The sequence below is a fragment of the Anthonomus grandis genome, chromosome 8 (genome assembly GCF_022605725.1).
Source record: "Anthonomus grandis grandis chromosome 8, icAntGran1.3, whole genome shotgun sequence".
Lineage (NCBI taxonomy): Eukaryota > Metazoa > Arthropoda > Insecta > Coleoptera > Curculionidae > Anthonomus > Anthonomus grandis.
Window position 1 is genome coordinate 10,538,149 of NC_065553.1, and position 17,414 is coordinate 10,555,562.

Genomic DNA, 17,414 nt, shown 5'->3' on the forward strand with positions numbered 1-17,414 from the left:
TACATAATTCACAGGGCATTAATTATTACTTCATTTTTATAATAATAAAATATTCATTCAACATCTTTTTGAGTTACATAAGATCTTTCTCCTTTTCCAATATTTTATAGATAACTGTTAGTACTTAATGGCTTGTATGTACATACTGTATAGTACGCATTTAAATATTATGCAAACATTTTTACAAATATCTATTTTAATTTATGTTTTTAAAGATTTAATTAAATATTCTGACACAGTTCGTATATCTACCAAACTTCGGGACCAAAGATCCGACTTTGCATAATGGCAAAACCATTCTACTGCAAAATGGAATATCTAATAAAGTAGTCTACATAAAACAGACAGTGTTACGGTTTAGTTGCAGATGTAACACCAAACTTTAATATTAGCGGGAGCAGTTTTAGAGAAATAAATTGTAAGTAGGCTGGAAATGTGCGGTTTTATCCTTAATATTTTAGTAAAACCCGGATTAAGAGGGCTTTCGGGAGTAACGTTATAGTGACAGCATTATGCAATTTTAATTTGGTGCACATTTATATAATTAAAAACGAAGTCGTTTATTATAATCACAACTTATTTATTTATAACCTTAGTGGAAATTATATCACCCTTAAATTATTGAGCCTTGGATACCTATTTTGCTTTTATCTATTGTCTTTTAATTTAAAAACCTTTTCTTTATATATGAAAATTTAAAAAAAATATTTTTAAACTTTAGGTGCTGCAGCAGCTTCACGACTCTATGTAGATGCTATTAGCAAGTTAGCTAAACAGGCACAACAAGGAACATGGGGTGGATCTTCAGATATCGGTACGAATATTTTTATTTATTTTAGCTTGCGAATTCACGTAAATTATTTTTATGCTTTTCTGGCCATTTCTATTTTAACGTAAACTATAAGAAAGCCTTTTCTGTAACATATAAATTGTTTAATTTCCTTTTCCTCAGAATTCCCTTTTAAAATAAAAATACGTGCTTAAACACTAGAAAGGTTTGCACAAAAGTCCGAACGAATGTAGAGTTTCAATATATAAGTAATTATTTCCCCTTAATATCTTTCTTACAAATGACATAAAATCATGTAAATAGTACGCTTCGGCCTATAAATCGTGCAATTTGTTGTTAATAATACAATATGAATGATGCACAATGCATTATTTATCGAAATGTCGTATATGAATGCTCTACAATTCCTATAAAACGCTAAACATCTATTGTCAAACTTCTTGAAATTGTCAAACGTTATTCCTATATATATATTTTTCTATAGGTAAATCCTCGTATGCGCCCTACCAATCTGATTGCTTTATAGGGCTTTTAAAGTTTTTGATCGCATATTGAATGATAAAAATTGAATAAGACTATTTTTCTGGAAAATAACTTTTGAAAATTTAAAAGAAATACTACTAAATATTTTCTATAGTATTTGGTGTTGTTTTTGATATTTTCCTCGAATATGTATTTGAACAGTCTGCACATTAATATTAGGTATATTTGTTGAAAAAAATAATAACTAGGTCTCTGCTTTCGAATGCAATTATATAGATCAAAAAGAGCATCCATCCCAGTACTGAAAATCAAAGGACCTTTTTTAATATAGCCAAGCCAGATTTTAATTTTTTGCAATTTAGTATTTGAGATCTAATAATAAAAATTATACTGTAAGTCAATTACTAAAATCTGAAAATTTACAAGTTTTTAGTTTCACAACAACGGAAAATGATATGTTCTAAGGAATTGCTTATATCAAATAATAAGTAAATCCAGAAAATTGCAATTTTTTTACAATATTTATTGCAACCAGAAATAAATTTATTTTAACTTTAGACGTGGCATTTCTATGCCTAAATATTTGGATATATTTTTTTTGTGCAAAGCCATTAATTTAAAAATTTTTAATGCATTGGAACAAAATTACTGTTTTATAAATAATAATATATTAAAAATCTTACCAAAGCAGAAAGAAGGAATCTTAAGAATCTTTAAGAATCAGTGTTGGTATCTTTTTTTCTATAAATTAGATACAAGGAAACTTACAAACCTTTGGCAACATCGCAAATCTTATCGCCTTCCATTCCCTTACTTGCTCTGATATACATTTAATTTAAATATTAATTAAAACCAAATTTAAATTTGCATTTGCTTGTTGGCAAAGGGATTACATGATAAAACACCCTACTAAGCGCTGGATCAGGACTTGTTTGATTTTAGCTAAATCGACTTTCCTAAAGAAAAAAGAAAATCTTGAAAAAGTTTCTTTGGAGTGAATTTTAAATTAGACAATGGCCGGTAAGGAGGATTTTTAAAATCACATTTGCGGTCGGTGTAAAGCTTGTTAGAAGATACTTCAATTATGTTCTTTCGATGCTTTTTACGGTATTTTATCCTTAGGGGATTATAATGAAATATAGGGTAACAAGTGCTCGAAAATGTTTGCAAATAAGCAAAAATCATTTACGACTTTTCTTAGTAAAATTAACCGAAATATGCAGTTTTAATTGAAAGATACACAGTTTTAAAAAATATACTCTTTGAAAAAAAATTACAGTTATTCCTCCCGTGTAAACTAGCTATACGGTTTTTTTTTTTATTTTTTTTACAAGACTAGATACGCACATTATCCTATTCAAGACTCGGTCTTCTTTGATATGCCAAAATGAGTGATAAGGGCCTAGCAAAAAGTCGGTGACAAATGACTGCGTGTTAGTGTTTTGTTTGTGATGAGGATTATAAATGGTGGTGACTTTAACGGTGTGCAGAGTCCTTGTCTATGTCGGGTTAATTTAGAAAGTTCTTTGGCAAAGTGGTAATGAATGTGGAATTGCGGTTAATTAGTAGGGAAACGAAAGTACATATAATGAAACAACTTTGTTAGGGTTAGTAGGAAGTTATTTTGGTTAATTATTTTGCTAGTTTCACCTAAAGGAGAGAATTTTATGTAATACAATATTTTCGTATTTTCTTTTATTTAATAAATTTGTTTTCTTATCTAATTTCAAATTACTATTTAGAGTTTGATAAGAAAGGAGAACTGGGTAAAAATGTTAAAAGTTAAATATTAAATCAATTAGCGCATTTGTTTATCAATAAGATAATATTTAACTTGTAAACTTAGAAACCGAAGAAAACAAACATGCAAAGAATATAAATTTATGGATACTCAATTAATGGGTAATGTAAAGAAATAATTGTAGCAATTGTAAGAATGTAATACTTATGATTATTCTTACAAGAATATTGAAGACAATAAACCCAATACTAGAATATTATGAAATATAATTATAAGATTGATGAAACCTGTTAGAAATAAATACTTTTTAAAAGTAGGTCGTAGAGTAGTTATAGAAATAAAAATATTACAAAACGAATATAGAAATATAAATACTTTTCAAATAGATCGCTATAATACCTAAAAAAAAAAGTTTTAAATAATGAAGACCATCATGATATTCATAATAATAAACTAACATGACTACTGTGCAAAATTCATAAAAAAATCTATGGAAACTCATTATTAGATACAAAACTCTTTCAGATATAAGATTTTGCTAGATTTTTAGATTTTGCTACTTATTTCTACAGCCATGAAAAATCCACGCAAGGTGTAATAAATTAGAGGATTAGTAAATTTGATGAAAATAAAAAGTCAATACATTTTTGTTAACTTGACAAGGATATTCGACTATATTTATTTTCATATCATAATTAGAAGAATAATCATAATGTGTGAAATAATAGCAAATCTAGAAAAAAAAGTTGTTTTTTAACACCTACTGTAATGATCTTTTTTAATCCGAGCATTGCTGTCCATTGATATTCAAAAAATCTACTAAAAAAGACTTATAATCTTAGAGAATATAGCCACGTCCTTTAGTAAAAGGTTTTTCATACCATTTACTTGTATTCCAAAAAATTGTTCCTACATAATTTATTATAAAAAAATTCCGAACAAGAAATTATACCAATCAAGCACTCTGAAAAAATTATAGTTCTATCGGAAAAACTCTTGGTTATTCAATGAGTTTAATTTTAGACTTGTAGATATAAAGGTGCCCGAATTTTTGATAACATTTAGAAAACGTGTCAAACTGTAGTTAAAATTAAAATCACAAACTTCATGAACTTCATACATTTTTAGTATTTTTGATAAATTTCAATATTAACGGGTATAATTTGACAAAACGTATAGTCTGACGAAAATGTATATTGATTGACACAGGAAAAAAACTTAGTTTTATTTCTGTGTTAATTATCGTTATTAGATTACATTCTTTAATTGCAGTAAACTAGTAAAGTTTGGTTAATTTCAATATAGTATCAGGGTAAAAGTTGCATATGCAACTGCCTAACTGCTTAACAATTTTGATGAGAATCGACAAGTTTATTGAAAGAGTAATTTGGAATTATAAAAAAATCAGAATTCGGGTATAATAGCTAGCAGAAAACGTAAATGATTAAAACTGATATAATGATTTTATTAGACGGTTAAAATTATTGATTAGTATTGTAAATTGATTCAATTACAGAATATTTTATAAAGCGTACGTGCAATATCTAAAACAACTAAATTTTTGTTATGTTTTCATTTAAAAAATTAATAGCCAAAACGTATTTGGAATTATTAGTACGCGACATTTATTAAGCATTAGTGAAGTTGATTATAAATAACTACCAGTATATAGAAAAAAACTTAATATTCCAACAGGACGGATCCTGCCACCTTACCTTGCACTTACTGTTTACCAGTATTAAAATATTTCTAGGTCAACAGATTGGAAGAAAAAGAAAAGGTATTGATTGAACCCTACGTTTTCAGGATCTAATCCTTTGTGCATTTTTTTGAGGCCACTTAGGAACCTACATTTATAACAATCAGCCAACATTATTGGAAGATTTGCAACCGCAGAGGATCTGTGAATGTTATTAAATTATCCAAAAAAAAATAAATCACTTATTTGAAAGTTAAAAATGTATGTTAAAAAGACTATTATATTTTTATATTGGAAACACCCAAATATTTACATATAAAGTTATACAAAAACTTATATATTTATTTTTTAAATCGATTTATTATACTCTTCTTAATCTATATGGATTGATTTTACATATTCACGATTTTTAAATATAAATATTTAAAGTGTAATAAAAAATTATTTTTTTTTTCTAAGCAATAGAAATAACAAACTAAATAATTTAAATATAATGTAATTTAATTTAGATATTATGATTTTCAATCCTTTACAAATGTGCTTCGATCGATCATTTTATAAATCAAGACTAAATTTCAGTATAAATTAATATCGTTTTACACTCATAAAAGGTTAAAAATGTGACGCTAATATTTCTAAATTAATACTTTTTCAATAAATGCTCTTTAAAGCACCTTTCCAGTATAAAGTTAAGGATGTATTTAGTAAGTACAAAACCTTCTTATTCTAAATTAAAAATTCTCTTTAACCAGCAAAATTTACCCATCTAAAGTGTAAAGGAACAGACATCAATGCAACCCAGTACGCTTAAGTCGTTATACAAACAGCTAAAGACCTGAATCCACCTGAGATAATAGGGTGGTTTAAGAGCGGTATGAATAAGATGCTTTTATAAGGATAAATTGTAAAAAAATAAGGTTAAGTGTTAAATTAAATTAATTATTTCTAAAATATATCTTAAAACAGAAAATTTAAAAAAAAATTATTTGCTAGGTGGAAACAAAAAAAAATGCTTATTGTGTAGCAAGAACTTATAGCACTTTATATAAAACTGGACTGATGCCCTAAATATATAAAATCAAAGATTACCTTTCATTCATATATTTATATAAAGGTAACTTAATAAATTCTCTCTTATTATTACCAGTAATATAGAAAATCTTGTAATTCCCCAGTTATTAGAAATGAATAAATCCCCAAATATAATGAATTTACATTATACTGCACACATAAGAAAGCGGTTGTGGGGCTACCGTATAAAATAAGCGGGCTTTAGGGGAAGAACCTCTTTGAAAAGAAAATGACATTTAATGCCGTCTTGGGTCCGCAGTTTAAGAGGAAATTGAGTTTTTGATGGGATTTTTTTTTCTTTAAATTTGAAGCTTCGCTTCCTGTTAAAATAAATTTTTCCGGTTAAAGTACGGCATGCAATCTTCTCGTTGCAACAAAAAAATTAAAAGAGAGAGAGCCTAAATTACAAACGTGTCTTATTTAAATTTGATTTCCTTTAATTAAAGATACCGATCGAAATTGCTAAAAGTGTCTTATATTTTTAAAGAAATTCAGGAAAAAAAATTAATATATCCTAATTTCAAAAGCCACGGTAATCCTTGCTTTATATAGTCCAGGGTAAAACGAAATATAAGGAACCGTAAGATTTTCTCGATTTATTGAGAAAAACTACCGACAGGGTTCTCTCATAAAAAAAGCCTTTTAGGGACGCGTGCTATTTATTTTAGCCTTTCGCTGTATTAGTAAGATAAGAGATTAAAGGGATGGACTGATCCTATTTTGAAATATATCCGATAAAGGTTTATTCATATAAAAACAAAATCTTTTTTAGATTATTGGTTCTGAAATCATACAGGAACGATGGTATTTAAATTCAAATATTTAAATATTTAAATAAAATAATTAAAAATTATCCAAGATCATTTATAGTATAGCAAAGGAAATAATTATATTAAAAGGTACTATTCCACAAATATTTTTTTAAGAACTTGTCAATTTTTTAAAATAGATTTTAAATAATAAATTATGCATAACTTAAATGGATAAGGCTCTTACTTTTTTAGGTGGTACTCCTTAAAACATTGTTTTAAAATAGGTAAGCTATTGTTTCGTTAACCACCAATATTATTACATTCCATTACACATATTACTTAATGGGCGACTTTGGTTTTTTTCTCATTTGTGGTTTTTTGATTGCCATGCTCTGAAGAAGCGAATAAGCAGAAATAAATACTGACAAATACCATCTTTATAAGTTTGCTATTATCTGCTAATTTATTTTTTCAAAAAACTCTTTTTGAGTCACTTGACCTATATTAAAAATTTATTAAATATTCAAAAAATGACCGTCAAACCTGATTTAACTGACCAAACCAAGTTAATCTTTTTCTTTGAAGTAAATACTTAATTTTTATATTTAATAGTATTTGTTCCCCATAAGATGAGCATTTATAGCCATAGTATATTAAAAATGTATCTGTTAAATTCATTGAATTAAGCATTAATCTTATTATTAATTTAAATTTATTAACAATGGAAAAAAAATTAACAAAATAGGGATGATTGTTAGATAACAAAGACATTGAAACGTTTTCTAACCATTACAAGAAAAGGTAAAAGTATGATATACTACAAGAATGTGAAATTGAAAAAGTAAAAATGAATGAGCAGCGTTTCAGCATGCTTTATCTATAAAAAACAGTTAAGCGTCATATCTAATATAGATGATGTCATAGTTATATCATGTTACATTAGTTGCTTATATACATTTTTTTAATGTAGAATTTTTACTTGTGTTTTGTATAATAAGTGGAAATAAAAAACCTGGCGAAATATCAGAATAATTAGTGTAAGGAACAAAAAGTCCTGTCCTGTACAGAAAACATTACCTAAAGTCAATATACTGCAGAACATCTGCACAATAGTGCTCTCCCCTTATTCTCGAGCCCCCTTGTGGATATATATTAAACTTTATCGGTATCACTGTTTCACAAGAAAAAAACAGAAATTTTTAGATTTATGATCTTTGTGGTGGTAATATTTTGTGTAAGTGGTCGTTTAGTGAGGCAATAGCCTATGAGAACAAATAAATGTAATTTTGCAGATTATTTTTATAGGCCTTAATATTTTAGATATTAGGCATATATTTTTTAAAACTTTTTTAAGTTAAATACAGTAGGTAAAAAATACATTAAAAATGTTATGGTATAGAAAGACTTAAATAAGGTTTGCTTAAAGCTCATCTTTTGATCCATACAGAATGATAAATGCAAATTTCATTATTTAGATTAAAATATATAAATATTTAAAATATGTCAATTTTCAAATCCAAGTAGTCGTAAATATTTTCAAATAGTTTTTTAAAATTAATTAAGTATATGCCTTAGAACTCCTAAGCACTATTAGATTCCAAAGTTTGTTTTTCAAAACAGTATTAATAATATGAATATTGACAGTTTTAAGAATATATTTATAATAGTCTAATATATAAGTTAAAAAAAAAGTTCTATTACCTACTTCTAATTGTAACTTAAAAACATATAGCTAAGTAAAAAGCAAACTTTGCATAACTGAAATGGATATGATTCAAATTTTATTATTGCTTGAATTATTATTACATGAAAAAGTAAAATTTAATAATTTTTTAATTTAATATTGAACAATAATTAACAATATTGTGAAATAAAAGGGTTATGGTTACAATAGACCTATTTTCTATTAACAATTAGTGAAATATGTTTTTTGAATCTAACTTTAGTTGCAAAAACATTCTTAAATATAACATTTTTTAATGTTTTTTTGTCAATAATATATTTATCCATGTAACCCAAAACATAAAAAAACACGATAGGCATCCAAATCCCGTAGGTAAATCTTATCATTCGGAATAATTCCCAGACCATCTATAAAAGATTTAGGAGATCCGTATCCTAAAGAAGCAATCTAAAAAAACAGACATTTGTTAGCTCAGGCACGCAGCCAAAAGGGAGAAGTTACGAAAACAAAATAATCTTTCTATCTTATAAAAAAAAACCATCTTTTATGAAAAAATAATATAAAGGATGGTTTATTTTAGGTTAAAACATCAATTTTTATTTTTTGGCCCTAATTCTCGATTTGTTTATTCTATAGATTTTATATATAATTTGTAAAAACTGCTTGCAATACAAATCTTTAATTTTACTATTAAAAAAAATAACAGAATATTTTGTAAAAAGCAATTAAGACTGCAATTAGGATATGCACAAAAAATTTATTAATAGATTGTCTACTACGAAATCGGGTATGTTAAACCAAATTAATTGAATCAGTGATATAAAGATGTATAAGTATATGCGTTTCCCACCCAACAATATAGAGCAGCTCGTAAGCCGGGAGTTTGAGGTTAAGATAAGCCGAGACGCGTCTTCCAATTTGAATGGACGATGCCATAATAGGGCCATCTTGTTTTCGATAAGCCTTATCTCGTAATATCTGTCGACGCTGTCTTACCAAGTTTCCTGAAATTTTACGTACGTTTAGTTAAAGGGACTCTCCTTCAGAACCCAATAATATTTAGAATTGTACTGAAATAATGCTTATATACATATATGCCTGACTATATGCTACTCACACATTAGAAAAATACAAAATTAAGATTATTTATGTAAAAATATTAAATACGATCATTATGGGAAAATGTTTGTGTACAATATTTAAGAGTTTTCGTATTTTTGGACATGATAACATATTTTGAATCCGACTTGCATGTATGATAGTAATAAAATAAGACTTATTATATAAAGTCAGTAAGATATAATTTTATAAAAATGAAGTTTCAATCACTTAATAATTATTATATCATTTTTGGATTTCAATTTATCCGAAGCCAAAATAGTTCTAATAAAATTATATTTGTCATACGTTTATGGTGAACTAGAAAAACATTATAAAGTATTGGATTTATTACTACGAAAACTAAATATATTACTCGTAAATTACAAGTATTGAGAACTGTGTTTTTCCTTATGTCTAATCTTTTATTATCTTGTCAGAATATATCTTATATCAAAGCTAAAATTTACTTAATAAATATAAAAATAATTGTCATAAAATAATGTTCTGTATTGTTGAAGACCACTATATTACTTATAAACACATTTGTAAAATTTACATTAATTATATATTTCATATTTTCTACCTCTTATTAATACATTATCGCGCAAGGTTATTGTGAAAATTCGAATTTTAATAAAATCTAAAATTATTCAAAAAAACATATATCCAATAAAATTCGATCAATTTTATTAGTTTTAAAATATTGTAAAATTAATTCATAATTTAATTAAACTTTTTTATGTATTTTAACTCAATCCTTTTTGAAATATTTATTTAAAAGTGTTTTGCGGCAAATTCGGATACATACCTTAATCATTTACGATGGAAATAAACAAACAGGATGCTAGTTCCTTACTTAGGATAATAAAATATATTTTTTTTATTACATTATTTATCCAATAACTTAATATTGTGACAAATTATATGAAAGATTTCTAATTGTGAAATTATTCAGGTCAAATATAATGAAAAATTCTAAATTCTTTATTTTAAGAAAATGACAGACCTACTTGTTTTTTGATTCATCCCATTAACCCGTATATACATTTTTCAAAATCCGACGAAACAGTTACTTAGTGTCATAATTCTCATCTAATGAACTCCATAACTATTTTAAGAAATAGTGAAATTTAAAACGAAATCAGAAAAAAAAGGCCAAACTTGACTACAGACTAACAAATTAAAAAAACAATTATATAACTTCTTTATAAACTACAACTTTGAACCCTTGAAGATAAATATTTTTATGTTCGAAACTTTCAAAATATAAGAAAATATGACAAGGGAAAATGTAAAAGCGTGTTTTGTAGAACGTAATATATTTTGATTTCACAAAATAATTATATATTTTTTTTAATTCGTTGTACATATTTCAGTGTTTAACGTCGTCAAAATAGCCTTAAAACCAAAAATTATAAATTCCTTCGAGGCTTAAATATATTGTTTCATCGTAAACCTCCAAAGCCTGCGAAAGAAGCACGTGCGACTAAAATATCCCCCTTCTGGATTTTATAGCTTCTCCTGGGGAATATCTGTTTAAACAAGTTAAGGTTTTGCCAGTTTTACTGCCCTTTCGCTTTTCTACGCTTTTTCGTTGAACCGCATAAGAATAGCTTTCGATGAGCAACATACATATTTCAGTATTTAATAATAATAACTTTTGTAGTTAAGTCAAGATTTTTGTTAAATACAAATTTAAACTAGTCAATAAAGGTATTTTCTTAATAATTGGCCTGTGATAAACTAATCTTATGCTATTCTGTTCTATATAAGCTTATACCTAAGTTTTCATAGATAATCTATTCTACCTGAAAACATGTTTATACTCTAAATAAATCTTCTGATAACAACATCCGAAGGCCCTTATAGGAACCGGATACCATAACAAATAGGCAAGCTAAAGACGTTCCACGTGCAGAGATAACCGAGTAAACTTCATCCATATATTATAAGCCTATTAATTTTCACTAGAATTTAATTCGTAGGTGTAAGTTTGCACGTCAACAAAGGGAGGAAATTTTATAGACCAAGCTGTCTATGGGAATAAAATTGTGTTAGTCAAATGGATTTTGTTTGATTTTTGAAGAAGCAACAATTGTTGAAAGTTACACTATACAGAGATCGAGAGCATGAGTTTTCAGAGACACTGTTATATTTTTGTTCATTAATTGAATCGATCCAATTAATTGGCATAGATGAAATTTCAATAATTTAAATTTATTGCTTGATTTTGTACCTACATACGTATTGGCATGTATGAAAATAAAAACTAATTTTTGAAAATTCACTCGACTTTTCAACAGCGGCTCTTTTGTGTCTGAATCTTTCCAGCTTCTTGTTAATATATTTTCTTTAATAGGAATGTTGTTTAGCCTTTAAAACAACACATTAAGGCAGGTATAATAAATAACTTATCTAACTCTGCATATCTAGAGCAGACGACATGGTACTTCTTGCAGATAGCAGAAAAACGTTGCAGATTTACCCAGTATGGCCTAACATATGACATAGCTCCGAACACACAAAAATTATCGGAAGAAACAACAATTTAAAAAAATCTATATTAAAGGAATCCCTTAAAATTTTTTAGCTACAGCTATTTAGAATGCAAAATAAATAAGCAATAACGTCTTACAATTAGATGTCACATTAAATTTGCTAAAAGTGCTTACAACAAGACAAAAATAATGCTATACAATTGAAAATTTCGAATTAAAATTGGATAACGAATATGGAAACACTAAAAAATCTAAGAATAAGCCAAAAATCCATAACACTTTAAAGACAAGTAAAATGAGCTACTTTGGATACAGTCTAAGAAGCGAAAAGTCCTGGTCGATTTAAGGAAACAAATCACTTAAATGACGCCACATATTCTGGCTGGAAAACTGTAGACAATGGAACAGGTAAACCTAATTAAAAAGTAAAAAACATGTTATAAATTATATAAAATCTGAAGAAAATAGTATCAATGTTTTTTAAGAGAAGGTATTTATAAGATTTTAAGCTTCCTGTCTATAAGCTAAAACGTGAAAATGAATTTTAAGCCAAAGTGCGACTTTAGGATCACAATAGCCTCACGCTACCTCCAGAAAGCAAATGCCTCACGGTGTACGGGAAAATTAGCTAGTCAGAGTAAGCGAAAATTATCTTATGCAAAGTAAGAGGCCTTCTATGCCGGAAGGGAGTGGTAGATAGGTTTTGCACGGTGGATTTATTTACCGGTGTTGCCGGACTTAAAAAACACGATCACAATAATTTTTTTACAACACTTTAAATAATATTTCAAATTTATAACAACCTACATTCATATAACTATACTAATACTAATACTAATTCTTACTTAAAATAATATCTAATATTCCAAAAAAGTTGCAGTAAAACGTTTATCGTTATCAAATGTTTCGCTATATCTTCAAATATAACCCATTACCAGTACATTAAATTCTCCATTTTATGGAATTTCCATTTACCGCTTATTTGAGGGATGCATTTTATTTAGTATGCTATGACAAGTTTATGGAAATAGCTGTTAAAAGCATGTAGATACTTATATTTAGAGATGCATTTTAAAATGTTTTTTTTTTAATAAAATAACCAATATTTTGTGCAATCGTTATTATTTGACCTATCGAGCGGTCTAATTGGTAGGGAGATCATATATTCCACTAATTAATAAACCACAGTTTAACCGCAGGGTATCACGAATCAAAATCGCAGCATTTGTTACATCGGCTATAATAGAATTGACAACTAAATACATTAGTTTGTATGTATACAGAATAGTGTAAAGGTAAACCTGTTAAAAATTTATAAAATTATAGGTTAATTATTACTCATGAGTAAGCAAGAATGTACTTTTTTTTTTAAGAATACTTATTTCGTGACTATTTAAGGCTACTATATTTAAATGACTTTTTAAGGCTATTTGTTTTTTTAAGGTTTAAAATTATATTATTTATTTATTAGCAAGATAGGGTATCAATGATAATTTTTTGCTAGGTTGGCGTTTGGATAAAAGTTTTACTTTATTTTATTCAAATACTAATTTTCATATTTATATAAAACTAAATACTTCAAAAAGAGCATTTTATTCCTAAATATTTATTTATTATCAGAGAACAAGACTTACCTGAAAAAGTCCATCTTCAAAAAGTCACTTTTTAAATCCAAATTCTTAAAATCGAATCATAATACACCTAGTCCTACCCACGCATGCAAATATTAATATTTATAACAAGAAATCTACATTAGATAATATTTAAAAACAAGAAGAAATAAAATATTTAACAATAATATATGACAATCTAAGTGATTTTAAAATATAAATAATTTTTCAAACATTTTATAAAACATAAAGAGTAATATTTATTTTATTTAATATTTTCCCCAATGTAATTTTGTTTTTTATTACTAATATATAAAACAGCTTTAAAGGTTAAAATTTAGTTAAATATTAAAATGCTAACCACTTAAATGAGTTGCAAAAACGTATTATTAATACTGACAATAAAAGTTTTTTTTTAAATAAAAATGCATAACTTAAAAGAATACCTGTACAAACTTAATGTTTTTTCTACCCTACCTATTTTATTTGATATAATTTTTTTATTAAAATAAATAAAAATTTATTTTAGAATGTTTTATCTCGGATGCTCAATTATTAGTTCTTTTTTTATAATACTATTATAAATAAAATGAATCTTACGGAATTTACTTATTAAGTTTAAATAACAAAAAATAAACTAAAATAAGTTTATTGTAGATGATATCTTAAAAATAAATGTTTTAGAGAAATTAGAAGTTACTTTTTTTCCTTGAAATTTAATTTCTAGAACAAATCTTTAAAATTGAACAGTATTTTAAATATGATCTTATAAAAAAGGATAACAAAAAACTTTTCCTCAAAAGCTCATAATTTCTAAAATTTTCTTAATAATTTTCACAATTAATTTATTACTTTGCTAATACTTAATGTTTTTATTTAAAATGTTATTATATAATTTTTCTTCTAGGGTTAATTTAACTCAATTTAAATAACTAAGCTTATGGCGTAGAATTTACAAGAGGTCAAAGAATAAAAATATTCTTATTTAGGGAAAATATTCGATTTGTAATTGACTGTAAAATGCAATATCTTAATAAAATAACATATTATTGTACTTATTAGAAATTAAAAAGAAAATCTTCTGGAACTAAATTTACAAAGCATTGTGGAATATTACGTTTTAAACATTTATTCATTTAATTTCTTTCAAAATGTAATTTTCCTTTAAACCAGTTAGAAACTTCTTAGAGGTATCTGCTTAAGTGAACTTCTTACCTTGTTTTTTTAATCAGAAATTAAGAAAAAAATTTAAATATAATTTTTTGCTAATGAAAATACTCTTCGTATACTGCAATAATAAAATCAAAACAACTTCACGTCCCTCTCTATGTTTTTATAACGAAAAGCGATAAGTCGTTTACATTTTATATAATTAACTTATTTCGAACTAATGAGTTTTCCTAAATTTGTCTTTTATTTTTATACTAAAAATATAAGTATACATGAAAAACTAAAATTTCAGACAGTTTTGTTCTTCAAAAACTTTTCTGGTCTACCACTTTTTTTAGGCGTAGCATAAAATTATAATAAAAATAAAACTGCATGCAGAATAAAATTTGTACAAACCTTTAATAAATTTAAAGTTTTCGCATCAACTTTCTTTGGCTTCTTTTATTTTATTTTAAACTTTGAGCTAATAAAAAAATTCAAAAACACTCCACCGAAAATAGCGTTTTACAACCCACAGCTATTATTTTTAATAAACATAACAAGGAGCAATTTCCAGCGAGGCTTCGCGACAAGTTCTTTATTGCTTTCATAAGTTACACTTACGATCTGGAATGTCTTTCTTTTTCCCAAGGCACTAAAACTTAGCAACGGAGAAGGCGACACTTAGAACCGTCTTTGAATCCTTTGCGACTTTAGGTACGGTAAAAGTTTTGTACTTTGGATGCACAAAGACTTACCGAAAGTGTGGTTAATTAACATGGTATTACCATAATTAAAAACTATATAAGATATATTGTAACTTAATTTAAATATAAACTCATACGTTTTAATAATAAATATACCCTTTAAGGGTATCTTTTTTACATAAAAAACCAGATGTAAAGCGTAAAGTGTATATTAAAAGGCTCTTTTTAATATCGTTTTAACATCAAGTGCAGTATTAAATGTAGCACACATGCTAGAGTCTGATGCGGGCAGGGAGTATTAAATTAAAATTTTTAATGTGCGGATTTTGTTACATGAGAGTAGAACGGATTACTTTTAAAAATAAGAATGTATATTTTTATTGCTAGTTAGGCTGATGTTTACAAATGTACCTAGCTTAAATAACGACTTAAAAGGCTGCATATGGATACCTAAGTTTTGAAGAATAAATTTTTTAAAGATCCCATTTTCCATTAGAATATTCTTACTAAGAGAACACTTTTTTTATTTTGAAGTTTCTACGGGTACGAGGTATAGATATAAAAAAATACATAAAGAGAAGTAAGGTACTTGGACTAACGCCATAGAAATATTAGAAAGTTAAAAATCAGGCAGTCTTTGTTATTTATAAAAGGTAAGTTGTTATAACTTGAATCTATTAATTCACCCAAAAAAGAAGAATTTCTCATCAGAGTATAATGGTATATATGCAGTATATCCCTGATCGATATTCAGATGTATATGCCAAGGACTCTTTATCTAAATATACGACGAAAAGTTTAATATTAATATCATTATATATTATTATTAATAAATTTACTTACAAAACAGATTGTAGGTTCAGTGAAGCCGATATATATCACGTAATATATTATACAAAAGCCAAGCCAATTTTGTTTCAGAATTTCTAAACTTTTCATAAATATTTTAAGACTTGTTCTTACTAAAAGATAAAGATTTTATACTAATGTTGTTAATTAGTTTCATAAAAAAATGCACTTATAAAATTGCACTAAAAAACACAAATAGCGTATATTTAAGTAAACATTTTTTATAAATAGGTAAAGGTATTTTTTGTTTTTAGATAATAATTTTTAAGTATGAAAATTAAATATCAAATTAATAGCTTAAAATAGAACAAAACAAACAAAAGTCATATTAATGAAATAAACTAACTTTTGCGACTTTTTTAAACTAAAAAAATACAAGACCTAAATGGTGCAATTTTATGGTGCAAATATAACTATTACAATATGATTCTAAAATATCTTGTGATGTAAGAAATTTCCTTTTATTATATAGCTATATATTAAAAAGAGGGATATGAGCAAAATATGAGATATATACGTCGTGAATATTATATAGGCATCCTATAAAAGCCTTTTTAATATATGAAAAATTTTAGAAACAGGAGAAAACTGCATAATTTATTTAAATTTAAATTAATCGATAATAAGCAAAACTAATAAAAAAAATAATAAACTTCTTAAAATAATGTTTATATTTAAAAAAAAATAAAACTTTTTTATTATACTTTAGTTTCCGTACTTTCTTAACCTAACTTTTTCAGTCCGCCTCTTTCTTTAGCCGTACATCACATAAATCACCGGCATATATTTTATATACACAGCAACTGCTCTGTCAAAATAACAAATGCTTCCACTTAAATCCAACTCAAGTGAGGCTTCGCCAAATTTATGTCTTTAAAATCCGTGAAATCTTTTTAAAATGACACTTAAGCGTTCAAGAAACAGCGCAAAAATTCCAGTTTGAAATCTTACTGCGAGTAGTTTCAACGACGATATCTTTAGCGCTTTTTGAAATATATATTTTGGCATTTTAGTGACCGTAAGTTAAAAATGGGTAAATCGTGGCTGTATTTTAAAAATGTGATACTTTATGCACAACAAATGGTCATAAAGTTTTAGAAATAGTAGGGTATTTTTACACTGATGTGCCCTCTACATAAACCGTCTACCTTACGGTAATTTTATTTTTTGAACTTTTCAATATTTAAATTTTTCGAAATTTTTGAATTCAAAATTTGGCCCATTTTCAAAAAATAAGTTAACACTCCATAACTCCCTTAATATGCATTTTACAACAAAAA

At 26.3% G+C, this 17,414-nt stretch overlaps 1 protein-coding gene across 3 annotated transcripts in view; it reads left to right on the forward strand.

Annotated features, from left to right (window-relative positions):
• Nucleotides 1-17,414, forward strand: part of LOC126739170 (uncharacterized) — a 154,315-nt gene that overhangs the window by 113,797 nt on the left and 23,104 nt on the right. For all 3 annotated transcript variants that reach the window (XM_050444730.1, XM_050444729.1, XM_050444728.1), the window contains one exon: nucleotides 722-814. In XM_050444730.1, coding sequence (XP_050300687.1) covers nucleotides 722-814 — 93 coding nt within the window. The remainder of the gene's footprint in view (nucleotides 1-721; nucleotides 815-17,414) is intronic.